Consider the following 27,622-nt stretch of genomic DNA (forward strand, 5'->3'; position numbering starts at 1 on the left):
AAAAAAAAAAAAAAAAAGAAACCCTGTCCAGAAAAACCAAAACGAAAACGAAAACAAACAAGCTGAGGGTTTAGCTCAATAGAACACTTGCCTAACATGTGTGACTTGGGGATCTTCATGGTGAATCTGGAAAAGTAGATTGATGTCGTGTGTTTGATGTCAGGAACAGGGCCAGAGCACAAGCATGGGTCACTGGGGGTAAGAGGTCTAGGTGCTGGCTGCTGGCTGCTGGGTTGTGAGCTCTGTGGCTGCCCACCAGGTCCTCCAAGCACCTTTCAGTAATGAGGCTTTCTAGGGGTAAGATAGCTGCTTGTCCCTATCAAACACTATATGCACATCGTTATCCTGGACCTCACTCAGTTTGGTCAGGTGACTGTGCAGACAATGGTCTGAGCAAGACAGAAGTGAGGCCTGCTGTTCCAAGCTGTGACCTTGTTAGCCTGTCCACCTCTCCCTTCCCTGTGGCAACTCTGCTGCCTACATTTCTCAAAAAGAACTTTCAGATGCATTCATCAGGTGAGTCTGAGTCTACGTAGCTCTGACGGGCCTGGAACTTAGGGACCCCCACCTGCCTTCACCTCCCAGTGCTGTTCTGGTGTAAGTGAGTGTGTGACTTACTGTGTACAGAGGTGCTAGCCAGGGTCCTCTCATTGCTGATTTCTATGAGGCAGGGTATCTTTCTCAGTCTGAAGCTGGGGTTCAAGTTTTCTCAGCTGGGCTAAGAAGCAAGCCCCAGCCATTCTCCTGTCTCCACCCACTTCCAGAGCTGGTGTTACAGGTCCACATGGGACAATGGGCTTGTTTTAAAGAGTACTGGGATCTTAAACATGAAACCAAGTCTTCTTTTGTTTCAGTGACTTTTTTTTTTAAGGCAGGATGTGGTGGTTTGAATAAGAATGGCCCACATAGGCTCATGTATTTGAATATTTAGTCACCAGAGTGGAATTGTTTTATAGGATTATTAGAATGAGGAGGTGTGGCCTGTTGGAGGAGGTGTGTCACTGGGGGTGGGTTTTGAGGTTTCCAGCATCATGTCAGCCATGCCCCCATCTGCTTCTGATACTGTAAGCAAGCTCAGAGTGAAATGTTCTCTCTTAGGTTGTTGTTTTTTTGTTTGTTTGTTTGTTTGTCTTTTAGTTTTTCGAGACAGGGTTTCTCTGTGTAGCCCTGGCTGTCCTGGAACTCACTCTGTATACCAGGCTGGCCTCGAACTCAGAAATCCACCTGCCTCTGCCTCCCAAGTGCTGGGATTAAAGGAGTGCACCACTGCTGCCCAGCTCTCTCTTGTAAAAGTCTCTTCATAGCAGTAGAATAGACAAAGGGTTTTACTATATAAAACCTTATAACCTGAAACTCATTATGTGGTTCAAGCTGGCCTTGAACTCCTAGAAAGCTGCCTGCCCCTGCCTTTCAAGTGCTGATATTAAAGACATGCCACCATCATGCAGAGCAACAGGCATTAAAAATAGATTTGGTGCTGGAAAGATGGCTTAGGGCTAGGAAATCAGTTCCCAGCACCTACCCCAAACACCAGAGCTGCCCTAAGTCCAGCTCCAAGGAAATCCTGAACCCTTGTGCACTCACATACACAGACATACAACATATACATAATTTAAATTTTAAAAAGGGTTTATTTATGTATGTGTTGGGGGAGGGGGAGACGGGGTGCCTGGAGAGGCCAGAAGAGCATGCTGGAGTGGGAGCTTTTGCACCCCTGTGCTGAGAGCTAATTTAAGACAAGGTTTCTCTGTGTAGCCCTGGCTATCCTAGAACTCACTTTGTACACCAGGCTGGCCTCAAACTCAAGAGACCTGGATGCCTCTGCCCCACTAGTGCTGGGATTAAAGGCATACTCCACTGGGGTTTTCTGAACAGCTGAGCCAGCTCTCCAGTCCCTACAACAGATGTTAGTCTTTGAAACAGGGTCTTATACTGTAGCCTAGGCAGCTCAGACTGGTTTGGAATTTAGAGTAATCCTTCCACAACTGCTGAGATTCAGGCATGAACAGAGAGCTCTATAACATACCTTTATAACATGTTTAGCTGTGGAGGTAAGTGGGCTCTGCTCCGACAGGCACTCATTACTCCATGATGATATTTGCATTGTAGAGGTCAAACTAGTTGCTCATGGGCACATATTTCTAAGTGAACAGAGCTGGGACCGAAACCGGGGCCTCTCCCTCCCACCCCACCTTCAAGGTTTTACTATATATCCCTGGGATCTGTCTTCTTGCCTCTGCTTCCTGAATGCTAGGATTAAATGTGTGCAGTTAAACCATGGTGCACACATTTAATCCCAGCAATTGGGAGGCATAGACAGATGGATCTCTTTGAGTTCAAGGCCAGCCTGATCTATAGAAGGAGTTCCAGAATAGCCAAGGCTACAGAGAGATACCCTGTCTCAAAAAACAAAAACAGTTAACAACAACAACAACCAGTTAAGTGCAGTTAAGGCTGGGTTTTAGAGATTACCCTTCCTTCAATGCAGGTAAAACTGTTCCCAGGCTCTGACACCACCCTCAGGCTCAGAAGCAGCATCCAACAGGGATGGACAGCTGGAGGAGTCTGAACTTGTGGCAAGTCTGAAGTGCAAGCCATGTTTTCTATCATGGGGAGCATAGAGTACTGGCCTAGCTGCTCTAGAGAGGTCAAAAGAGGATACTGGGTCCCCTGGAATTGGAGGTTGTAAGCTATTGAGGCCTTTTAACATAATTGTAGCCATTTTGTATTCAGTCTCCATGTTACAAGGTGAAGTTAAGTTCATAGTTAGTACTTCGATACTGAGGAATGTCAAGAATTATGGTTGAATCACTCATACCATTATCTCAGTGTTCTGAGATTCCCCTGTTCACCACTGGTCTACTACTCCTATCCTCCTGTGCTGAGGACCAATCAGCTTCAAGGTTAGCTGTTCATACTTTGTCTAGTTAGCCAAAAATGTTGTACCACTTCACTGCTTGCCTTTAAGCCTTTGAACCTGGTTTTTCATATAAAAAGTCTGCCCTGAGGACAGACAGGTACCAGAATTAGGTTTTCCTTCTTGTGACCCTGATCAATCAGTCTGAAAGAGTTCAATACATTTTCATCATGTATTTAAGACCGGTGTCCGAGTGGTTAGTTCACAGCCTAGCCCAGGCCTCAACATTTGGTGCACTGGCTGGGAAGCCATCCCTCGACCCTGACCGTCCAGACTGCCTCTCAGACATGTGACCTCTAGAAGTGCCGGCTGAGGAGGTAAGTGTCCGGAACCTACACAGATCTATTTTTCAGCTTTCTGGTTTCAGTCTAGACTTCTGGAAGGCTCATAAGACACCTTGGACACAGCTATTCTCTTTGGGTCCAGGGACTTGGGGACACCTACACCTACTCCCTGCCCCCTGCCCCATGAAAGTGGACAAGTTTTGATTCACCCTTTCAGACTTGGTCTGGGTACCAGAGAATCCCACCATGCAGCACTGTGTCTGTCTTTGAAAACTGGTTCTGTCAGTGTATGTCTCTTGTTTTTGTTTGTCTGGTTGTGCTGTTATTCTTTATATGACTATGATTTATATCATTTCCTTCCCAGGACAATCCTCAATCCTCAGCTACTCCTGGTAAACCTCTTGAGATGATTTTGCACCATTTTCAGGATTTCCAGAGAGTAGCCATTTTCAAACCCTGTGTGAACTCCAATGGCTGCCCTTCGGCATCCTGACTCCCTGACAGCTCCTTTGAAGTCTCTGATCTTCTTCCCGTCCAGGATGTCATCCTTCCTGGCCCAGGTCACACCTATCAGATTCCCTACATCATGGCTTGGTGGCACCAGTGAGTTGGCACTCCCCACTGGTTGAATGGTTTAGCACCTCCACCTCCTACAACTACAGCGGAAGAAGCTGTTATCTTGAGAGCTCTCCTGTTTTACCTAAGCAGTCGGCTCACAGCCTGCCTCCCATTCTTTCTCAACCTGAGGGGGTTGATGTGCCACCTCCTTACAGAATGCCAGGGCAAGCTGCAGAACCCGGGGCTCCCGGGGTAGCAGCTTCTGGGGCTCCTCCTGTACCCTGTCTACACTAACTACCTCCTCTCTAACCACTTCAAGTGTTGTAACTAGCCTGTTCCAGACTCCATCTGGTGTCTATTTTGTTCCTCAACAGAGGCTTTTCCTTTAAGTGCCATCACTCTGCCCCTCCCCCATCCTACCCCCAATTCTGGAGGGAGAAATGCCTTTTCTGGTCTGTCAGCCTTTCTCTGCTAGCAATATTTACAACTGGAAAGCTCAGAATCCACCATTCTCTGAGAAATGTCAGGCTCTGATATCTCTCTTGGAGACTATTTTTCATACCTACCAGCCCACCTGGGATGACACTCAGCCGTGCCTGCAGACACTCTTTACCACAGAGGAACAAAACCACATTGGGTAGGAGGCTTCCGGAGGTCCCAAGTTCAATTCCCAGCAACCACATGGTGGCCCACAACCATCTGTAAATAAAGGGATCCAATGCCCTCTTCTGGTGTGTCTGAAGACAGCTACAGTGTGTGTGTGTGTGTGTGTGTGTGTGTATGTAAATAAAGTTATCCACGGATTCTCATGGGGCGAGGGTCTCAAGGCAGCACCTTGAATTTGTCTAAGGTGAGCCAGGTTGTAGCTATGGAATCTCCTGCTGCTTTCTTGGAGAGGCTACGGGATGCCTATTACAACTAGGCCCTGATTGACCTGTGACACCAGAAACCAGCTGTCAATCAGCCCCTGACATTCAGAAGAGTCAGAAGATTGAAGGCTTCAAATGCAATAGGCTGTCTGAATTAACGGAGATTGCTCAAAGACTTTTAATACTAGGGAAAGCCAAGAAGATAAACAATCTAAGAAACTGGCAAATATTCATATAAGTCAGAAAGCTCAAGGAAGTTATATAATGGATGCAGTGTGTGAAAACCTTTGAAAAATAAAGACAAGACCAAAGGACTTGATGAGTCTCAACCCTGTTCAAGGCTTCTGAAAAATCAGTGTGCCTGCTGTGAGGAGATAGGCTACGGGAAGAATGAGTGCCCCAGAAACTGAGAAGAAACAGACCGAGGCGTCAGGGCTCCAAGTCCCCTCCCCAGCCTAGGATAACTTTAACAGAGGGCAGATATCCAGGAAACTTTCTTGTTGACACTGGGGCACGTCACTTAGTTCTCCAGAAGCTCCTGGGACCTATAATAAACCAGACCACCCTGGGCCAGGGTGCCAGAGGCACTAACCCTTAGTCATGAACTACCAAATGATGTGTGGATTTAGGCTAAAAGACTTACTTGGCCGGGCGGTGATGGCGCACGCATCCCAGCACTTGGGAGGCAGAGGCAGGCAGATTTCTGAGTTCGAGGCCAGCCTGGTCTACAGAGTGAGTTCCAGGACAGCCAGGGCTATACAAAGAAACCCTGTCTCGAAAATAAAAAAAAAAAAAAGACTGTTACTCACTCTTTTTTAGTGATTCCCGAATGTCCTTATCTCTGACAAAAATGGGAGCTCACATTTATTTCTCCCCAGAGGGCTGCATAACTGTCCAGGGAGATTCACCCTTACTCTGAATCTTTTCACTAGAAGATGAATACTGTCTAAGTCCAGAGGATCAAGGAACAAATCCCCCATTGCCCTTCTTCAACTCCTGAACCTCCTGATACCACAGGTATGGGCTGAGAACAACCCTCCAGGTTGGTCTCTCATTTGCCTCCTGTTGTGGTAGGTTTTTTGTTTTTTTGTTTTTTGTTTTTTTTTTTCTGAGACAGGGTTTCTCTGTATAGTTCTGGCTGTCCTGGAGCTCACTTTGTAGACCAGGCTGGCCTCGAACTCAGAAATCTGCCTGCCTCTACCTCCCAAGTGCTGGGATTAAAGGCGTGTGCCACCACCGCCCGGTGGTCTGTTGTGGTAGATTTGAAGGTTACTGCTAGCTCCATCAGAGTGAAGCAATATCCCTTGTCACCTAAGACCCTTCAGGGTATCAGGCCCCAAATCAATTGTCTCCCCAACTATGGAAGCCTGATTCCCTGTCATTCTCCCTGGAACACACCTCTGCTGCTAGTTAGAAAGCCTAGAGGACAAGATTACAGACTGGTGCAAGGCTTAAGGGGGGTAAACTGTTGTAAAAAACAACAGTTCTAAACCCGTTTATGCTCTTGAGCTCCCTACCACCAGACAGATAAATTTAGACAGTCTTGACTTGAAAGATGTCTTCAAGTCAGGCAGTTGGTGGCACACACCTTTAATTCCAACACTTGGAAGGCAGAGGCAGGCAGATTTCTGAGTTCTAGGCCAACCTGGTCTACAGAGTGGGTTCCAGGACAGCCAGGGCTACTCAGAGAAACCCTGTCTCAAAAAGCCTAAAAAGAAAGAAAGGAAGAAAGAAAGAAGGAAAGAAAGAAAGGAAGGAAGGAAGGAAGGAAGGAAGGAAGGAAGGAAGAAAGAGAAAGGAAGGAAGGAAGGAAGGAAGGAAGGAAGGAAGGAAGGAAGGAAGGAAGGAAAGAAGGAAGGAAGGAAGGCAGGCAGGCATCCCTGTGTCTTACACCAGGCACCAAGTATGGACATTCCTGGGGTTGGCTGGTTTTTACAGGCTCTGGATACTAGGCTTTGTTTTGTTTTTTTAAGATTTATTTATTTTATTTATATGAGTACACTGTAGTTGTCTTCAGACACACCAGAAGAGGGCATCAGATCTCATTATAGATGGTTGTAAGCCACCATGTGGTTGCTGGGAATTGAACTCAGGACTTCTGGAAGAGCAGTCAGTGATCTTTTCCACTGAGCCATCTCTCCCACCTTGGATACCAGGTTTTGCTGAAATAGTTAAACCCCTCTATGAGGCCACCAGAGGGCAGGAGGAGCCTTTCTTATGGACAGCAGAACATGAGAAAGCTTTTCAGGATTTGAAATCATCACTGTTGGGCTGGTGAGATGGCTCAGCAGGTAAGAGCACGGACTGCTCTTCTTCTTCTTTTTTTTTTTTAAATATAAAGACTGTGGGTGATTTTTTTTTTAAGGTTTATTAATTTATTATATGTAAGTACACTGTAGCTGTCTTCAGACACTCCAGAAGAGATGTCCTTATGGATGGTTGTGAGCCACCATGTGGTTGCTGGGATTTGAACTCAGGACCTCTGGAAGAGCAGTCAATGCTCTTAACCTCTGAGCCATCTATCTCTCCAGCCCCGGACTGCTCTTCTGAAGGTCCTGAGTTTGGATCCCAGCAACCACATGGTGGCTCACAACCACCCATAATGAGATCAGACACCCTCTTCTGGTGAGTCTGAAGACAGCTACAGTGTACTGATTTATAATAATAAATAAATCTTAAAGAGAAAAAGAAAGAAAGAAAGAAAGAAAGAAAGAAAGAAAGAAAGAAAGAAAGAAAGAAAGAAAGAAAGAAGGAAAGCATCACTGTTGCCAGCTCCTACCCTGGTGCTGACTGATATGGCCAAGCCCTTGTATTTATTTGTAGATAAAAGCTAAGGCTTTGCCAAAGGGGTACTGATACAAATCTTGGACCTCTGGTAACAACTAGTGGTCTATCTACAAAATTGGACCCAGCAGCAGCAGGATGACCAAACTGCTTAAGGTATATAACAGCTACTGCACTGGTGGCTAAAAATGCAAACAAATTAACTTTGGGACAGTCTTTGATCATAAATACTCCTCATGTCATGGAGAGAGTTCTCAGAAGCCCCCCCTGACCGCTGGAATTCAGATGCCTGGCTAACTCATTGTCAGTCTCTGTTGCTTTTTGTTTTTGTTTTTGTTTTTTTTTGTTGTTTTTTTTTTTCCGAGACTGGGTTTCTCTGTATAGCCCTGGCTGTCCTGGAACTCTGTAGACCAGGCTGGCCTCGAACTCAGAAATTCGCCTGCCTCTGCCTCCCAAGTGCTGGGATTAAAAGCGTACACCACCACTGTCCTGCTCAGTCTCTGTTGCTTAACCACCACCGAGGGTCCTTTGCCCCTAGCACCTCACTAAACCCTGCCACTCTGCCACCCAATCTGGACTTAGAAAATCCACTGATACATGACTGCTTGGAGACCCTGCAGTGTGTGCATTGAACCCTGCTAGACCTGACCAACTGGCCCTGGCCCAGTGCAGATCTCACATATACATTGATGGAAACAGCTATATTGAAGACAGTATCAGGCATGCAGGGGCAGCAGTGGTAGACTTGGACAAGACCTTATGGGCATCTGCCCTCCTGAGTGGGCTGTCAGCCCAAAGGGCAGAATTAATAGCCCTCACTAAGGCACTCAAATTTGGCAAGGACAATGTGGTTAATATCTACATTGAGAGTCAAATGCATTTGCCCCTTGCAAATGTTCACAGGACAACATACAGTGAAAGGAACCACTGACTACAGAAGGAAAGACAAGTAAAATAAACAGGAGATCCTAGACCTCCTAGCTGCTCTATGGCTCCCAAGGAAAATGCCAGCGTACATTGTCCTGGACACCCCAGAGGCCATCAGTAATCGTAAAGCAGACCTGATGGCTAGAGAGGCCAAACGGCCCCTTGCACATCTGCCAGTGACCCTTCCAGACCCAGTCCTGCTTGAACATCCAATTTATTCCACAGAAGGCAACCAGGCTTATCAACTCCTACCTAATACCCACATAAAGGACAGATAGCGACATATAACAGATGGAAGAAAGATTCTACCAAAAGGGCACAACTTTGATTCAGGATCTCCATGCCAGCACACATCTGAGAATGAATACGATGAAAGAATTAATATCTACCAAGTTTTTTATTCAAGCGCTAACCAAGGAAGTGGAGGATGTTACCAGATGTCATCCTTGTCAAATGACAAGCCCAACTCCAGAAACAATGGATACTAAAAGAGAAAGAGGAACTTCATGAAGAGTCTACTGGGAAACAGACTTCTCTGAGGTAAAACCAGGAAAATCGTTACAGGGGCTGGAGAGATAGCTCAGTGGTTAAGAATAGTGACTGCGTTCCAGAGGTCCTGAGTTCATTTCCCAGCAACCACATGATGGCTTACACCATCTGTAATGACAATGTACTCATATATATAAAATAAATCTTAAAAAAAAAAATTTGGCTACAAATATATTTTTTTTAAGGTTTATTTATCTTATGTATATGAGTACACTGTTGCTGCCTTCAGATGCACCAGAAGAGTGTCGCATCTCATTACGATGGTTGTGAGTGAACGTGGTTGCTGGGAATTGAACTCTGGACCTCTGGAAGAGCAGTCAGTGCTCTTAACCACTGTGCCATCTCTTCAGCCCCCACAAATAGCTTTTTAAAAAGACTTATTGCTGGGCACTGGTGGCGCACGCCTTTAATCCCAGCACTTGGGAAGCAGAGGCAGACGGATTTCTGAGTTCGAGGCCAGCCTGGTCCACAGAGTGAGTTCCAGGACAGCCAGGGCTACACAGAGAAACCCTGTCTCGAAATACAAAAAAAAAAAAAAAAACCCCAAAAACCAAAAACCAACCCGCCTCCCCCCCCCAAAAAAAACAATGCTGTTAAATTTACTCACTCCCAACTGTGACCTGTTCCTTCTCAATCCTACATTCCAATCCCTGCCACCCTTGCTAATGTGTGACCCTGGGCGAGTCACCTGCCTTTCTTATGTAAATGGGACAGCATTAAGTATCCTCATGGGGAGTTGGAGAGATGGCTTCATGGTTAAAAGCACTGACTACTCTTCCAGGGTTCTGAGTTCAATTCCCAGCAACCACATGGCAGCTCATAACCATCTGTAATGGGGTCGGATGCCCTCTTCTGGTGTTTCTGAAGAGGGTGACAAATGTACTCACATACATAAATTAAAAAAAAAAAAGAAAAAAGAATTGTCATAGACTAACAGCTGTGATCAATGGAAGGCATGATAGGCTAATAGAGACAAGGACAAGAAGCAAATAGAGACTGCTCATGTTTATTAACAAAAGGGACAACCACACATATCCACTCCCAAGTATGTTTTGGAACCTTAACATTGACAATACCCACCCCTCCTAATACCCCTCTTCTCTAGGACCCACCCCAAACTTTGGGGGGCATTTTTTAAAATCTGAAAATCACATGAATATGCTGTCTGGACTCTGACTTTTATGCCCCCATCCTCCTGTCCCTGTGGGCTGTAGATGAAAATCTCCAAGAAGCTGCTCAGTCATTCAGGTTTAGATCAAAATCTGGATATAACTCCTTGGTGGTAACGCCTCGAGTCACAGCTGAAAGCAAGGAAGGATGGATTACTATCCAGAGGAGACTGTTAAAATCCAAACTAAGGCCACTGCCTTGACCACCCACATACTTACTACCTCTGGGCCCAGAGTCACACCTTACCATTTATGGCAAAGGTATTCTCCCTGCTTCTCCATGCAAGCCTTGTCCCTGAGGGCTTGGCCTGGCCACTCATATCACCAAGCATTTCAGCATGGCCTCTGTGTGACCCTGCTCCTCTTGCTTCTCTGCTAAGACACACCTATCTTCTTCTCTCCTGGCCCCACCTTCAGACTTCAGTATCCCCATCTCAGCTGGTTTCTTCACAGGCTTAACACAGTAACATTTCTGTTCATCTACCGATAGTAGACACTGATAGTCTGCCCACTATCAACACTAAAGCCCAACCCACATGTTTCACCACCATTCTAGCACCTTAAAGTACCTGGAACAGAGTAGATGCCCAGTAAATATTCACTGAAAAGTCAAAGTGATAGGACACATGCTCCAGGTCATATGACCTAGAGGTGTTGTGACTGGGGCTTACTATGAACTCAGGCTGGTCTTGAACTTACGATCCTCCTGCCTCAATTACACCTGGCCACATCCTTTTTTGACTCTGATCACCCCTTTTAGCCACTTTCATTTCCCTCCTATTTTCTGCTCCCTCCTCTGGGACCCATTCCCAATGACACGTGATTCCCCTCTGCTGTGAACCTGGATTCCTCTTTGCTGTGGGATCTTGGATGCCAACAGGGATCTCTGTTGGCAGTTTAACAAGTGTTAAAACTCAGGCAGGAGGTTTGTTTGTTTGTTTTTTGGTTTTTTCGAGACAGGGTTTCTCTGTGTAGCCCTGGCTGTCCTGGAACTCACTCTGTAGACCAGGCTGGCCTTGAACTCAGAAATCCGCCTGCCTCTGCCTCCCAAGTGCTGGGATTAAAGGCGTGTGCACCATCACTGCCTAGCCAAGCAGTTGTTAACAGCACAACTCTAAACATCCTCCTCCTGGCTGCAGAACACCAGGGTCTGCCACTCTGAGCCAGTGAAAAGTGCTATTGAGCTTATATAAGGCTTCTACACAATATCTTACCCTAAACTGGCCTGACTTCCATGACAAGCTGTTCTAGTCAGACAAATATACAGGCATCTGCCTTGGTTCAAGACTCTGGGTTTAGCTGGAGAAGGAACTAAATCCCGCTGCATATTATAAAAAGCTGCCCTGGTCCTTGCTGCTACTTAAGCCAAGTCGGTCATTAGAGGTAACCATGGTATCTCAATGTCTCTGCAGGCCATGGAAGAACAGGAACCATTACTGCAATCTCGAAGGTGGGTAAGTCCTGTTCAAAATCGCTCCCAAGTAGGACCTGTGCTTGAGATCCTGGGGACAAAACAAAGCAAGAGCTGCATGCCTGCTTTGCTGGTTGCTCAGGGGAGCACAGGCTGGTGAGAGTAGGGAATGGGGCAGGGTAGCTAACAGGAGTGGGGCAGTGGCAAGTTAGGGGACAAGGAGTAGAATCCAAGATCCCTAGGGAGGGGAGGAGCCACCTTCCCAACCCTTGAGACTCACCCAGCTTGCCCAGCAGCATCTGTGATACATCCTTGATGTCATTGTACTCATGGAGGAGGGAAATGTGCTGCTCCAGTTCAATCACACGGTAGCCCCTGGGGAAGAACAATGAAGAATCAACATGATTAGGTAAGCTGGTAAGGTCCCCGATCAGGTGGCACTGAGACATTTGTTCACTATTTAGCAAGTATTTCCTATACTCCTACTAGGTGCCAGGCCTTGGGGACAGGGATGACAGGATGGAACCTGCTTTCTAAAAGTTTATAATGGGCAGGGGATCTGCCCATCCCCTCATTCCTCAAAAACTTTTCTTTAAAACTTCCCTTAAAGGAAGGATTTATGGTTACTATGTGACCCTGGCCTTAAGTCATCAGGGAGATTCCCTTATGTGAAATATGTATCTCAGTACAACTCAGCCTCTGCAGAGGTTAGAGTAAGGAACATAAAGAGAGCCCAGGAGTTGTGTGGTGAAGCCAGCTTCTTCTAGGTGTTGAAATTCCATACTGAAAGGACCCATGGTTGTGAGTGGTGCCTGGAGGAATGAACACTGCTTTCACTTCCCACAGCTTTCTAGACCCTGGTTCTAGGCTTGTCCCAACCTAACTTCCTAGAATGGTTGCAAAGATACTCAGTCTAACTTAGAATCTTTCCTATGGCAATCTAGTGTAGTTAGGTTTTTGTTACTAGGCACTGATTATAAGTTAAGAATGTTTGGGGCTAGCGAGATGGCTCAGTGGGTAAGAGCACTGACTACCTCCAAAGGTCCCAAGTTCAGATCCCAGCAACCACATGGTGGCTCACAACCACCTATAATGAGATCTGACGTCCTCTTCTGGTGCGTCTGAAGACAGCTACAGTGAATTACACTGGAGTGGGCCGGAGCAAGTGGGGCTGGCAGAGGTCCTGAATCCAATTCCCAGCAGCCACACACATGATGACTCATGGCCATTTGTACAGCTACAGTGTACTCTTAAATACACATAAAATAAATCTTTAAAAAATGTTTGGAATGTGACTTGGGATTAAACCCAAGGCCTTATGAACAACAGGTGAGCACTCTGCCAGAGTTCTGTTGCCCTTTCGTTTTCTTGCAATGGAATGGAAGCCAGGGGTTTATGCACGTGAGGTAAAGATTCCACAAGTGCTTCAACGTTATCTCAACCACACTGGGGTGGCAACAAGACTTGCTCAGAAAACTAGATGTGGTTGCCTGTGCCTGTAACCACTCACTAAGAGGAACAGGAGGATCAGTTCAATGCCATCAGCTATATAGCAAGTTTTAAGGCCAGCCTGGGGTCCAGGAGAGTCTTAGAAAACAAAATACTTACTCTGCTATTAACTGGGAGATCTCCTTGTCCAGCATCTCCTGCTTCTCCTTCAGTTTCTGAATGTCAGAGGTCAAGGTCTCCTCGCTGGCATCATCACTCTCATCAATCATGGGGAACGGCCGTTGCTGAACATTAGAGATCAGAGCCTATGAATATCTCTGTTGGTAATAGGCCCCTGCCCTCAGAATACCATTTATTTCTCAGCTCTCTTTGGAATTAGGTGTGTCAGTAAGACTGCTGGGACAATGGAAATGTCATCAGAAGTGACAGTTGCAATATCTGAGGAATGTCTTTCCAGGGAGAGAACACACCTAATGCTGGCCTTTCTCTGCATGAAAAGTAATGCTAAAGACCAGCACCTTGGATGAGGAAGCAGCCCCTGGAGGCTGGAGCAAGATGTGCAGAGTCCATGACGGCAGTTATTTGGGTTTCTCTTCCAGCCCAAAGCCAATGCTATGCAGTTTGGCCTGCAGTCCAACTCCAAGTCTGCAATGTCACTGGATTTAAATCTCACTAGACAACAAACTCCTTAAGGCTAAATTTCATCTTTGCCCCTTTGCCTCTGAGCCTATAAAGCAGTTTCCAACCTGTGGATCATGACCCCCACAGGGGGTCACATATCAGACTTTTATAACTCATAACAGTAACAAAAGTACAGCTATGGAGCAGCATCAAGACAATTATGGTTGGGGGTGGGAGTCACCACAGTATAAAGAACTGTATTAAAGGGTCACAACATTAGGAAGGGTGAGAAGCACTGGTGTAAAGGCTGGCATCCAAAGCTCAGCTTATCTTCAGGAAGTGTTATATTCAACTCCCTAGCAAGAAAACATATAGGAAGCTGTGGTTCCTGCTCTTAGGTCTCTGGCTTGTGATTAGTCACTTAATTATGAGTGAGCACTGCCTGCCAGCACTGGCAGGAGCCCCAGGAAAAAGACATCCAGCTGGGCCCCTGTATTCAGAAGACATAAAAGCCAAAGAGAACCAATGAGAAGGGCAGGCCTACAAGGTGGCTCAGCTGGCTAGATTACTTGCCTTGTAATCCTGACAACCTCAGAGTTTGATCCTCAGAACCCTGGTAGAGAGAACCAATTCCTCAAAATGGCTTGAGTGTGAGAGGTGGTCCTATCCTGCACAGGCACAACAGAAAAGCAGGCCCTGGGCAGTACAACAGAGTTGACCCTGCAGGCATGGGCATGGGTAGACCAGCCCCAAGGTCATGAGAGCCATGTGCAACATTGGGTAAGCTGGACACAGTGCTGGAGAGCTCCCCCCTGGTGGTGAGGGTGTGGGAAAGCTGGCAGACTGACCAGCTCAGATACCAAGGCCCAGATCCAGGGCTTTACGTTGGTCTATCCAACTATCTACCCCAACAATGAACTGCTGGAGCACATAAAGGGCTAGTCCTGCAGATCTAAAGCCGCAGGATCTCCATGACTCAGGGCAACAACAGGATTTCCAACAGGAGTTCCAGTGAGGATCCAGTATTGATAGTGTAGTAGAAGGCAGAGGCCTTGAACCAGATCAATGACTAATTGTAATAAACATTTGCAAGAAATGAAGACAAAAAGGGTATACTGTGGAACATACTGTGACACATTATAGCTTGCATGAGGATATTTATTTCTCTTTTCTTTTGCAGGGGCGTTTGTAAGGGCAGAGGGCAGGTATAAGTGGGACTGGGGTGCACAACGGAAAATCCACAAAGAATCAAAAAAAAGATTGCAAGCGAGCACACGCGCACGCACGCACACACACACACCTTCCCCACCTCTCTCACAGTACACTAAACATATTGTTTCAAAAAGGCCAGGGAGAGGGCTCAGCGGGTAAAGGTATCTACTGCCAAACCTAACAGAGCTGAGTTTCCTTGGAGCCCACATGGTGGAATAAACAACTCCTTCAAGTTATCCTCTGATTTCCATGCACATACCACAATGCAGGGCATCTCAATCTTACTAATGCTTGCAACCCTTTAATTCAATATCCCATGTTGTGTTGACTCCCCAACCATAAAATTCATTGAAACTTCTTAACTGTAACTTTGTGAAAGGGTGTCCTATCCACAAAGGGATGGAGAAGCACTACCATTCATTGTACCTCCCGCCCCAAAATACCTGTAACTTTACTTTTTTTTTATTTTACAGAAAATAAAAAGGTCTCACTATGTAGCTCTGGCTGGTCTTTAACTCACTATACAGACCAGGGTGTGGCCTCTAACACAAAGATATTATCTGTCTCTGCCTGCAGAGTGCTAGGATTCAAGGATGTGCCACAATGCCTAGCAGAAATAAGTGTAAACACACACACACACACACACACACACTTGGAGCTGGAATGCTGTCTCAGCACTTGCTGCTATTGCACAGGAGTTGGTTAGTTTAGTTCCTAGTACCCACATGGGATTCCCAACCACTTGTAACGCCATTTGCCAGGGGGTTAAACTTTCTGACTTCTAGGCACCAGGCATGCAGATCGTGCGCACATGTGCACAAGAGTGCTCCCTCTCCACATAAGCAAAACCACTTATAAACCTAAAACAAAACCCTTTTTTCCACTATTAAATATTTATTATCATTATTATTTTTTAATTTTTTGGTTTTTCGAGACAGGCTTTCTCCATGTAGCCCTGGAACTCACTCTGTAGACCAGGCTGGCCTCTTAACTCAGAAATCTACCTGCCTCTGCCTCCCAAGTGCTGGGATTAAAGGCACGCGCCACCACTGCCCGGCCCAGAGCATATTCTTAACCATGTCCAGGGTATTCTCCACTCACTGTCAACTGCACTTTCTGAGACAGGGCCTCTCTGAACTTGGAGCTCACTGATTGGGCTAGACAGCTGGCTCGCAGGTCCTGGGGGTTGCTGTCTCTACCTTAATGCTGGGATTACAGGTATGTTTGTGTTTCTGCATCCAGTTTTGACACAGGTTTGAGTGATTTTATGTGGGTCTGTTCGTGGCAAGCACTTTCCCCACAGAGCTATCTTTCCAATCTATCCTGGTGTTTCACCTCACTTCTCATCACCTGACATGTTCAATTCATTTCTATGTTCACACCACTGTTACCTCGGTAAATTCCAAGGAGACAGATTTTGTGTTTGTCCATTGCTGACACCACAGTGCCTATAACAGGAGTTGGGCACAGTAAACAATAGCCATCAAAGTAAAGATCCAACAACTAATTAGAAGTCTAAAAACCCTTTGAACAATGTGTTAAGGAAGCGTCTAGAATTGCCAGAGCCAGAAGTCGAAGGTGAGGCTTCCCAACAAAGCTAAGCTTCAAAGGGTGAGTGGGTGTCAGCTGGGCCAGCAGCAATAATGAAGCATGCTAGCCTGAAAAGTTCTTCTCAGTTGCTGCTGCTGCTGCTCAGGGAAATCTCAATCCTTAGCTTTGAAAATAAATAAATAAATAATTTCAGAACAAAAAAAAAAAAAAAACCACAACAACAACAAAAAAGCCAGGCAGTGGTGGCGCACGTCTTTAATCCCAGCACTTGGGAGGCAGAGGCAGGTGGATTTCTGAGTTCGAGGCCAGCCTGATCTACAGAGTGAGTTCCAGGACAGCCAGAGCTACACAGAGAAACCCTGTCTTGAAAAACCAAAAACCAAAAAAAAAAAAAAACCCAAAAAACAAAAAAACAATAATTTCAGAACAAGCCCCTATGAGGAAAACAGAAAACTTGGGATTTACTAAAATGTATTCTTACTAGATTTAAGGAGTTAATGAAAGGCAACAGAGACACACTCAGGTGAGGGAGTGAGCTTCCAAAGGAGACTTGAATTTTTATTTTTTTTTTCTGATTTTTTTTTTTAAAGTAGGCTCTTACTATGTAGCCCTGGCTGTCTTTTGGAGCTCACTATGTAGACCAGGTTAGTTTCAAACTTACTGAAATTCACCTGCCTCGGCCTACTCAGATCACTTGGCATTAAAAGTGAGTGCCACCACTCCTGATCAGGGTTCATATCTAAACTACAGTCACATGTAGACTTCTGAAGTTAAAGGTTTGCCAAGCAACTCTGAAGTAATTACAAGGTTCCTGATCACCTGCCTGACAGGTTTAAAATGAATAATTAGAACCCTCAGTCTCCAAAACGCAGAAAATTAGGTTATTATTCTTACTGTAAACAAAGTTAATGTCTTATGAGATTCCTAGAAAACTCCTGAGTGAGGAGTGAGGCTCAAGTCTGTCCTTAAGTCTGTCCCACTGCTACCTTAACAATTCCCACTCAAGGGCTGGAGAGCTGGCTCAGAGTTAAGAGCACTGACTGCTCTTTGGAAGGTCCTGAGTTCAAATCCCAACAACCACACGGTGGGTCACAACCATCCATAAGATCTGACGACCTCTATTGGTGTGTCTGAAGACAGCTACAGTGTACTCATACACATAAATAATTTAAAAAAAAAAAAAAAGCCAAGGCCTTTAATCTCAGCACTGAAAGGCTGAGGCAAGCACAGCTCTGAGTTCAAGAACAGCCTTGACTCAATAAAACAAAGTATAGTAATTTTAAAAAGAATACTGTTTTTATGTTGGCATCATCCGCAGCAAATACTGTGCTGGGACCCAGATTCTAAAATCAAGGTGCTATCTTTTATTTTTTTGCAAGATAGGGTTTCTGTACTTTGTACACCAGGCTGGAAGAGATGCTCCTGTCTACCTCATGTGTTCTGGGATTAAAAACTTGCACCACTACTGTCTTGCTCAACACGCTCTTTTTTCTCCCTGCGTCTCCATAATTTATACTGGCTCTCTAACATTTGAGTTGCTATGGCAGGAGGATGAGTATTCAACTAGTGTGGGCTACATAGTGAGACCACAAAAGGGCATCCTTGAATACAGACAGTTTGGGACCAGCCTGCCTCCATCTTAGGCTTAGAAGCCATTTTAGTAAATACAAAATACACTCAGTCCTCTTTCTGATTAAACCTCTGATTCTCAAGGATTGGGCTATGCTCCATCTATAACCTTAACTACAAATGGTTCTGTATGGCCTGTTCCAGGAATGGCAATCGTGTCTTTGTTCCAAAAAGTTGTTTATAACCATCCTGCAACTCTACCTTTGTTTCAAAAGGACGACTTTGTTCTGCCCACCTTGCAACCATGTCTTTGAGGAGGTCATTTGTTCTGCCCCTGTAACCAACCCCTCCAAGTTCCCATTTGGAGACCCCCTACCCCTGAGCTCTCAAACCCTTGCCTTCCTCACACCCAAGGCTGACTTCTCCAGCCCCGCCCTAGGGGCTGTGTACAGTTAAAAAGCTTGCTTTAACCAATTGTTTGTTTTAATTGATTTGGCCATGATGATTTGGGTCGGTGGTCTTTCTCCAATCTTTGGGATTAACAACTGTCTCAATAGGAGGGAATATTAAAAAAACAAAAATTACCAAAAAGGAGTGAATCATGATTTCATAAAAAAAAAAAATTTTAAAAATCCATCTTTAGGCTGGGCAGTGGTGGCGCACGCCTTTAATCCCAGCACTTGGGAGGCAGAGGCAGGTGGATTTCTGAGTTAGAGGCCAGCCTGGTCTACAGAGTGAGTTCCTGGGCTACACAGAGAAACTCTGTCTCGAAAAACAAACAACAAAAAACAAAAACAAAACAAAACAAAAACAAACCATCTTTGGGGGATGAGAAATGAAGAACTTTGAGTTTTGGCGGTGGCCCGAAAAAAAAAGGGCAGCACAGGGAGTGGTCAGCATAAAAATACATAGATTCCTTGACTGGGAAACCATGCAGGGTGACCGGTGGCAGGCTGGGTTAGGGAACAAAGCTGCGAGCAAGAGCGGTTGGAGAAGCGTAGGCATCGGGCAGGGAGGAATGGGAGGGCAGGAACCCATGTCTGAGAAAGGAAAAGGAAGGAGTGGAATTAGGAAAGGACTAAGCTTGGCGGCGGAAGGCTCACGAAGAGGGAGGCGATGGGTGGGTGCTGGGATGCAGAGGGTGGGGTAGGGCTGATATACTCACCGGTGATCGGTAGCCCCCATGGTAAAGTCGGCTGAATTCTGACTCACCCCTGGGGAGGAACCCGAGGAAAGGGCTGATGAGGATGGGGCTACAGAGGGGGCGCGGGACCCAGCTTCCGGGGCATTACCTGAGCTAACGGAATGGGGAAGGGGGCTTTGAGGTTGGGGTGCGCATCGTGGGAAGGGGAATGTATGGGGAACGGGTCATGGAGGCCTGGTGAGAGGAGTCTTGGGCGAGGCGTGGAGTCGGGAGAGGGCTCTGAGATGAAGCGCGGCGCGCTCTTCACCCACCTCCTGAACCCTAAGGTCCGGGGCACCCGGAGCGGGGTGGGCTTAAAGTCGGAAGGGTCCAGGGTTGGGGTTAAACGGCTGCTTCAGCTAACTAGAAATCCACGACAGAGACACTCCGACCGCCTCGCGTCCGGCTGCGCACGCACCAAGCTACAGCGGTCCCGCCCCTCCCTCCGATAGGCCGCCGAGAGGGGTCGTGGCTGCGCGCGCAGCTCCAGTCGTTAACTCCACCCATCGCTCCGGCCTCGCGACAGCACGACCACGCCTCCCTGTCACTCATCGTCCGCATCAACCAATGGGCTTGGAGAAGGTGGGTCACGCGGGGTTTCCGAGCGTCCAAGCGGCACTTTGCACCCGCCTTCTCTGGCACTTGGAGAAGAGCCCGAGCTGCCGGAAGCAGTTCCGCGGTGGTTGCCGGGATCGTGGTGATGTGGCCCCCCCGCTTCCCCCCTCCCCACCCCGGGATGTCGGAAGAAACCAGGCAGAGCAAATTGGCTGCGGCCAAGAAAAAGGTAAAGCGCACCGGGTCGCGGCCCCTGGACCCCACCCGAGCTCCTCCAACGGCAGGACCATGACCTGAGTCCGAGCCGTTCCCGAGACACACGGGTAGAAGAACCCCTCAGCCCCCTGGGCTCCCCCCAGTGAAGTCTTCTCAGCCAGCCCCGCCCCCTCAACAACCCAGCCCCCGCCCTCCCAGTCGCCCCTAGGTGACTTTGGTCACTGACACAGGGTCTCTTAGCTCTCGGCTCCGGACGCTCCAGTCCAGACCTCCCTGGGCACCTGTCTCCAAGGACCTCGGTCCTGGCCCTGTAGGCGACTCGGGCGTTGATAGTCTGGAGTGGAATGTAGTTACGTCACAGTCTCCCCTCGAAACTGTCATTACGACTTGGAGTCCGGTTTGGATTGCCCCACCTGCTTACCTCATGTTGTTGCCCCTTTTCCAGTTTCTCTGGTGGAGAACCTATTTCCCACCTGGTAGGGAGCCCAAGTATGGAGTCTAGTGCGGAGACTCAGTAGGTGCCCTCATTCCCTTAACTTAGCACTAATGTGAGCTCACAACATTGTCCCTTGCTGACAGGGAAGAACGGGTTTGGTTTGGATTTGGTTTTCTGCTCTCTAGAGAGACTGTAATCTCTCTAGAGCAAAACGCATGTGTAGTGTTGATCAGTTTCTTGGGGAACTGAACTTAACAATTTAAAGTTCAGCCAGATTGTCTTTTCAAACTGGGGTGATGAGAACCACAGGACCCATGTGAGGCATCACACTGGAAACATCACTTTCCCATGCTTCTTTTGAGAGAAAAAAAAAAACATAAAAAGTTGGGCATGGCATTTTCATAGATCTGTATAGACTTCTCTCTAAAATGACAAGGGCTGTTCCCTTTCTGTCCCCATGTTCACTAACTAAAGCTACGCCTTCATGGTTTCTGCCCTTCTGTCATGTTGTAAAGTTTAGGAAGTAAACTTTAGAAAGTACTGCTGTGTACCTTTAATATGTGTTGATAAAACGGCCCCAGTGGAGTTAGGAGTGGAGCTAAGTTGTTAGGGTGTTTGTCTAGTATATAGAAGAGCCTGTTCAGTCCTCAGCTTGCTTGGCAAGAGTGCTTGCCTACCATGTATGAGGCTCTGGGTTGGATCCTGACATGGCAATAACTGGGCAGAGCAATGCATGCCTGTATTTCCAAGACTCTGGAGGTAGAGGCAGAAGGGTCAGGACTTCAAGGTTATTTTTGTCTATATATGGAATTTGAGACCAGCTTGGTGTATGTCATACTCAATATTGGTGCTGGAGAGATGGTTCCACAGGTAAAAGCACTTGTTGCTCTTGCAGAGGACCTGGGTGTAGCTCCCTTCACCCTCATGTCAGCTAACAACTATCTCTAACTCCAGGTCTAGATGTTGTATATTATGCCCTCTTCTGGCCAATTAGGTTACTGCATGTACATGATGTACAGACATACATATAGGCAAAACCAAACAAACAACTACCCTTATACACATACAGTCTCTTTAGAATTAAATTAAATTTTGTGTTTGTTTTTGAGACAAGGTCTATATATTCCTGGCTGGCCCTTAACTCACATATGCCTGCCTCTACCTGCCTCGTATTGGGTGAAAGGTACAGGCCACCATGCCCAGCAATCCTGGTTTTTTGTTTTTTGAAGGGAAGCTGTCTATATATGGCTCTGTAGTAGAATGCTGGGCTCTCATGCATAGTGTTCAAGGTTCAATCCCCAGTACTACAACAACAGAAAGAAACCATTGCTATGAGGTTGTATTGACAGTCCTCTGGCTTTTGACAGTGAGGTGGCTCATTGGGTAAAGTACTTCCACACAAGCAGGAGGACCTGGGTTTGGATTGCCTAGATTCCATATAAAACCAGACATGGCAGCAGGGATCTGTATGCTCAGATGTTCTCAGGCTAGATGTATGGTGGAAACAGAATTATTAGAAGCTGAGGGGCCATCTAGCCTGGTTTGTGTGATAACGAGACTTGTCTGTAGGTAGGAAAGACGAAGCAACACCAAGGCTGTCTTCTGACATTGTTGTACACACTATGACATACCTATCTACCCTTTCTCACAGGATGCACACATACATGTGTCCCCTGACATAACATGCCTGTGTACCCTCTCCCCTAGTATATAGACATGCATGCATGTGTATACATACATACATGTATATGTTTTAAAGACACGATCTTTGAGTATTATTCCCAGCACTCACATGATGGTTCACAATCATCTGTGATTCCGGTTCCAAGGGTTCTGACACGCTCTTTTGACATCTGTGTGTACCAAGTATACATGCAATGCACATACACACACAGACACATATGGGCAACACACTCATGCACATAAAATATACTTAAAAATAAATAAGAATAAAGAAAGGGTCTCCCGCTGGTTGGTTGGCCTGGAACTTGCTATGTAGACTGGGCTAGCCTCATCTCATCATAGAGATCCATCTGCCTCTGCTTTGAGGGCTAGGATTAGAGGGGTGTACTACCATGCCAGCAAGAGAAAATGTCCTGAGAAAAGAAGTGAAGTGGGGTTTAAGGTCCAAAATACATAGTTCCAGTCTACTTCTTCATGTGTTTGCTTGTTGTTTTCAGAGACTGGGGATCACTGTGGAGTCCAGGCTACTGGGGAGTCTAGGCTGCTGGGGAGCACGGGCTGCTGCGGATCCCCAGGCTGGCTTCCCTCTCATACCTCTTCCAGGAGTTGGGATTATAGATAGATGATAGCACACCTAACCAGTTCCTGCCTACTAAATGTTTACTCTCTGATCTCTACCTCTAGATTTTTCCCTTTGGGAGCAGCAAACCCCAGAGCGGGGTATCAGAAGATTGAGTTTAGATTCCATGTTTGCCTCTGTGTGTATGTGTATGGGCATGTGTGTATGTTGCTGGAATGGAACTTAGGGCCTCTTGAATGCTAGCCAAGTATTCCACTGAGCTACATTCCCAACCCAATTAGTGCCTTTTTAGCCGTGCCATTTCTTCTGCCAATAAGAGGTCATTACTATATCTTGTAGAATCATGATGCCATTACATGAGACTTATGTATGTAAGAGTATTTTTATAGGGGACTGGAGAGATGGCTCATCAAGTAAGAACACTGAGTGTTCTTCCAGAGGACCTGGGTTTAGTTCTCAGCACTCACAAGGCAGATCACAACTGTCTGTACTCCAAGATCTGACACCCTCACACAGACGTACATCAGGCAAAACACCAATGTACATTTTTTAAAAAAATATTTTTATAAAAATAGCATAGAAAGAAACAAGTCATGAAATATTTCACTCTGTAGAATACTTGCCTAACTTGTACAAGGGCCTAGGCTTGATCTCCAGGACTGTAAAAACCAAGTATGGTAGCACATACTCCTGGTGCTTTTAGAGGTTCAGGCAGGAAGATCAGATGTTCATAGTCTTCCACATCCTCATAGTGAGTTAGTGCCCAACCTGGGATATGTGAGAGACTGTCTCAAACACATGGCACATACAGAAACACCAAGCAAAAAAACTCAGTAAACTGGAAAGCTGGAGTAGAGGCTGTGAGTGCGGGGCAAATGGCTTTCATTTCTTCCTGTCCTCCTTCCCCAGCTGAGAGAGTATCAGCAGAGGAACAGCCCGGGTGTCCCTGCAGGAGCAAAGAAGAAGAAAAAGATTAGAAATGGCCAGAGCCCAGAGAGAGCCACTGCCAGTGATCACCAGTCACCAGAGAATGTGAGTCTTGGCCGGCAGATTCCTGGGGAATGGGGGCACATGGGAAGAAGGGTGGGCTGTGGTGCAGGTGGAAATGTCAGGTGCTGGTTAAAAGTTCTGGCTTTGAGGACTTATTGCCTAGTTCAATGGTAATGAACTAGGGCTTGCCTCGCAAGGGACTCTGGGTTTTATCTCAGCACAGAAAAAAATTAAATCTGAGTCTGAATTCTATCTCTTCATAACTTTAGGGCAAGTTGGTTAAACTCTCTGAGCCTCTTTTTACATCGTTATACAATAGCAATAATATTTTAAATGTATATCTATAAAATTTAAGTGAAGTTTATTGTGGTTTTTCCATTAATTCCCCTAGTGGAGGGTCTGCTGTGGAGTTAACAGTGAGCCAACAATAGGTACTACTTGATTTTCTTGGTTTGGGGTGGAAACCAAACCAGAGGGAACATCATTGTTTTCAGGCTTCCGAAAAGCAGCCGTCAGTAAGAGGAGATCTGAGTGTTAAGTCCATCGTTGTTGTGAGCTTGCTGGGTTACCTCAGGAAACTCACACACACACACACACACACACACACACACACACACACACACACACTTAGTTTCTTTATCTGACAGGCTGGTGGTGGATTGGCGTATTGTCTTACAGACTCTCTTTTTAGCTGTACTGTAGCAGTGTATTGAGAGTCTGGTTTTAAGATGGCCATGGGGACTGGGGCCTTTGCAGATTGCTCCATGCAATCCTGGGTCTGTGGAAAGGGTCTTGTGTATGTTCAGTTGCCACGTTGGTCAGGTGTATTGACTACATCCCTTGGGGACTCTTGCTTACTCTGAGGGCTGCCTCTGACAAGGCAGCAGGTGGCTGCTTGGAAAGATGGCACAGGCCTGGGTGCTGATCTGTGCTCCTGAGATTCCGCCTCCCTGACTGTTTCTCTTCTTCCTGCCCTGACTTCCTTGCTTCCCCACCCCTCCCTGATCCCCTCCTTCTTTCCTCTCTCTTTCTCTCTCATCTCCTCCCCCTTCTTTTCCCTTCTCCCCTGCTGTAGATTCAGGACATTCTGAAGGTGTTGGTGTCCGACCTTAACCGTTCCAATGGGGTCTCGCTCCCCCCATTAGACAAGAGGAAGGTGAGGCAGTGCCGAGACTCTCTCTGGCTTGCTCTCCCAGCTGTGCATGCCACAGAGGCCTCCCTGCTTTGGGGGACCCTCTGCCACTGGCTTATTTTGTGTTGCCTCAGTTAACCATCAGCTCCTATGTCTGCTTTTTCAACTGCTTGCTTGATTGGGTTCTTTTCTTTCCCTGTATCATTTCTCATCTTAGAGAAGATGTAACCCACCTTGAAAGTTAAAACTAATTGGAGAAACAACTTTCAGATCGGATGTGTGAGACTAGAGTTTATGAATGTCTAGCATGGTACTAGACAGATGGAACACAAACACACCTTTCGGGTCTTGTCTTTTGGGCATCTCTCTCTAAAAAACTAGATCATAGAAATTTGTGGTTCTTTTTTATGAACTCATTTTAATTTGAAACTTAGGAATATAAGATTATGAGAAAGGAATTTATAGTATAGTTTCTGGGATTAAGACTTTTTTCTAAGAAACCCTCAACAGGCAGTGGTGGCACATCCCTTTATTCCCAACACTCCGAAGGCATAGAGCCAGGCAGATCTCTGAGTCTAGGAGGAAGTGGCCATGCCTGGTCTACAAAGTGAGTTCCAAGACAACTAGAGCTACACAGAGAAACCCTGTCTTGAAAAAAAAAAATGAAAAGAAACTAATTGTGAAAAATGTAAAGTTAACTAACAAATGAGTGACCAGGAGAAGCTGCCCTCAGTCTCTCTGAAAACTCAATGGGTTCTTGGTAGGAAAGGCACTTTGCTAACAGTGACAAAATAGATGAACAAGCCAGGTTCTGTAGTCCATGCTTGTGAGCCCAAGACAGCCTGGGCTGCATTGTGAGAGCCTGTCTCGAGCCAATACTAGACTAGATGCACAAGACAAGAGTTACATGACCTCCAGGATGCCTAATGTAGTGACAGGAAAGTTGGTTCCCATGGACTCGAGGCTGGAGAAGGGACATTTGTAGCTGCTTTGATGGTGAAAGATGTGTCACATTCATGCACATAAAAAGCTGAGGAGGAGAGGAGCAGAGAGCTGGCAGGTAGGCCAGCTTTTCAGAAACATACCATCCACGTGCGACAAGACCTGTGTCACAGGGCTTAGAGCTGGCCTCCTGTACATAACTTAGTACTTCTTCAGTTAATATGTGCCAGGGGACAGTTGCCAAACAAAAGGAGCAGGCTTCTGTCCAACTGAAGGAGTGGTCTGAACCAAGGCCATATCCTGTTATGCTGGGGATGAACTGAGTGAGGACTCGCAGGCTGGCATTGGCTCTTTTTCAGCTAACAGAACTGATCCTGGTCAAGTGTTGTGGTCTGCTCAGGTGCTGTACCTCAGTACTCAGCTCAGAAGTGGCACATTGTGTGTATGAGAGTGGGGGCCACATATTTGATGTTTGTTGTGCTAAGGAGTCACACAGAGCTGGGGCTTCTGTTTCCCTCTTGGGAAATACTTACCAGAGCACCCAGCTTCTTTGTTCCAGAAGTGAAGACTTTTCTTGTGTTTTTGAAAACTTTCTCGAATCAGAAACTGATTTTCTACTATAAGGATAAAGGAGATTGGTGTCTCCTGAGTAGAGATAAAACAGGAAGTTTTGGAGAGGATGGGGCATTTTGAGGAGAGTGAAAACTTTGTAAGAACTCCATGCTTAGCTGTAAGACTTAAACTCAGGGAGTTACATGGTTGCTCAAAAAGCATTTGAGTCTCCCAACAGTGCATGGTGTCCTATCCTTATGATTCCTGCTTTTGGGAAGCTGAGGCAGAAAGGAGGTCTGCAGTTTGAGGTCAGCCTGGGATCTATAGCAAGTCTGAGGCAAGCATGAACTTCAGAGAGACCCTGTTTCAAAACCTAAAAAAACAAAAGGTACTCAGAAAAATATTTTTATTTATTTTTTGCCTCTCTGAATGTTGCCAGTCTTAGAGATGAATGTTCCTAAGATTGTACAAGGGACCCAGAGACTAGGAGGGTCTGTTGCTGGGAGTGCCACATCTCCAGACTGTCATAGGCGTGGCCAGCTGCCACTGAGTCCCTGGTCTTACCTGTCAGACTCAACTGTAGATATTGTCAAAGCAACACCTATGAGTGATTCAGAACTGACAGTCACATGAGCTGTAGGGATGTGGTCACAGTAAACTTCGAGAATGAGGCTCACAATGAGCTCAGAGGTTCTTTCTCACTTGCTCAAAGGAGGAAACTTGGTCAGCATCTCAAGAGGCTGAGACTGAAGGCTACAGAAAGGAAGCAGCCCCTTTCTTTGGGGAAAGGCATGGCCACTTCCTCCCAGACCAGCCTTGCTGGACAGGCCTGGACTCTCTGTCCTTCTCCCTTTGTCTTCCCACCCTCTGCCTATCTGGACTGTTGGACATTAGAAGACCTCTAAGCCAGAGACATAGTCTAAGAGTGAAGCCTGAACTACTGGGCATAGGGGCTCATGCCTTTAATCCTAGCACCTGGGAGGCAGAGGCAGGCAGATCTCTGTGAGTTCAAGGCCTTCCTGGTCTACAAGGTGAGTTCCAGGAAAGCGGGGGCTACATAGTGAGACTCTGTCTCAGAAAATAAAACAAACGAGTGAGGCCTGAGCCTGAGGAGCAACTGGGTATAGCTCATCAAGCAGATCGTTCCTGCCAGGCAAGTGGGGGAAACTTCTTCAAGCTGCCATATCTGAAATTCTAGGATTGGTCCCTAGCTACATTTCCTAGGAAGCTCACATGATCTCCTAGATACTTCAAGCCAAAGGGTAGCCATTGTTCTCTGCTTTATCCAGTTGTTTCTGAATTGACAAACACAGCCAGTGCGTGGGTCTGGGAGGAGGGAAGGCAGGAAAGCAAGAGAGGGGAGAATGGTTATGTTGACCATGATGATGAGTCTGTCTCAGGAGCAAGACCTATAGTCAGGGGCAGTTAGCTCTCTGTCCCCCTGGACTTGGCACTTGCACCTGCTGTGGCTGCCACAGGTCAG

The 27,622-nt window shown here is 46.5% G+C and overlaps 2 protein-coding genes across 10 annotated transcripts in view; one reads left to right on the forward strand and one right to left on the reverse strand.

Moving 5' to 3' along the window:
- Positions 1-9,878: 9,878 nt before the first annotated feature.
- On the reverse strand, positions 9,879-20,169 carry Swi5 (SWI5 homologous recombination repair protein). Of its 3 annotated transcripts, none has more exons than XM_031369814.1 (5): positions 20,051-20,169; positions 13,077-13,201; positions 11,749-11,843; positions 11,400-11,559; positions 9,879-10,189 (listed from the first exon to the last, which is right to left on the reverse strand). In XM_031369814.1, exons 2-4 carry the CDS (start codon positions 13,184-13,186, stop codon positions 11,435-11,437), a joined length of 330 nt encoding a protein of 109 aa, XP_031225674.1. In that variant the 5' UTR covers positions 13,187-13,201; positions 20,051-20,169; the 3' UTR covers positions 9,879-10,189; positions 11,400-11,434. The 3 variants fall into 3 exon arrangements, with proteins under 3 accessions (XP_031225674.1, XP_031225673.1, XP_031225675.1); XM_031369813.1 differs by lacking the exon at positions 20,051-20,169 and adding an exon at positions 19,326-19,689; XM_031369815.1 differs by lacking the exons at positions 11,400-11,559; positions 20,051-20,169 and adding exons at positions 19,036-19,084; positions 19,326-19,530.
- Golga2 (golgin A2) overlaps positions 19,606-27,622 on the forward strand; it is a 20,437-nt gene continuing 12,420 nt past the window's right edge. For 2 of the 7 annotated variants that reach the window (XM_031369790.1, XM_031369792.1), the window contains exons 1-3: positions 19,606-19,837; positions 23,433-23,555; positions 24,589-24,669. In XM_031369790.1, coding sequence (XP_031225650.1) covers positions 19,754-19,837; positions 23,433-23,555; positions 24,589-24,669 — 288 coding nt within the window. In that variant the 5' untranslated portion in view covers positions 19,606-19,753. The remainder of the gene's footprint in view (positions 19,838-23,432; positions 23,556-24,588; positions 24,670-27,622) is intronic. The other 5 variants (XM_031369794.1, XM_031369795.1, XM_031369793.1 and 2 more) reach the window with 4 other exon arrangements.

Source organism: Mastomys coucha, unplaced genomic scaffold (assembly GCF_008632895.1).
Source record: "Mastomys coucha isolate ucsf_1 unplaced genomic scaffold, UCSF_Mcou_1 pScaffold15, whole genome shotgun sequence".
Lineage (NCBI taxonomy): Eukaryota > Metazoa > Chordata > Mammalia > Rodentia > Muridae > Mastomys > Mastomys coucha.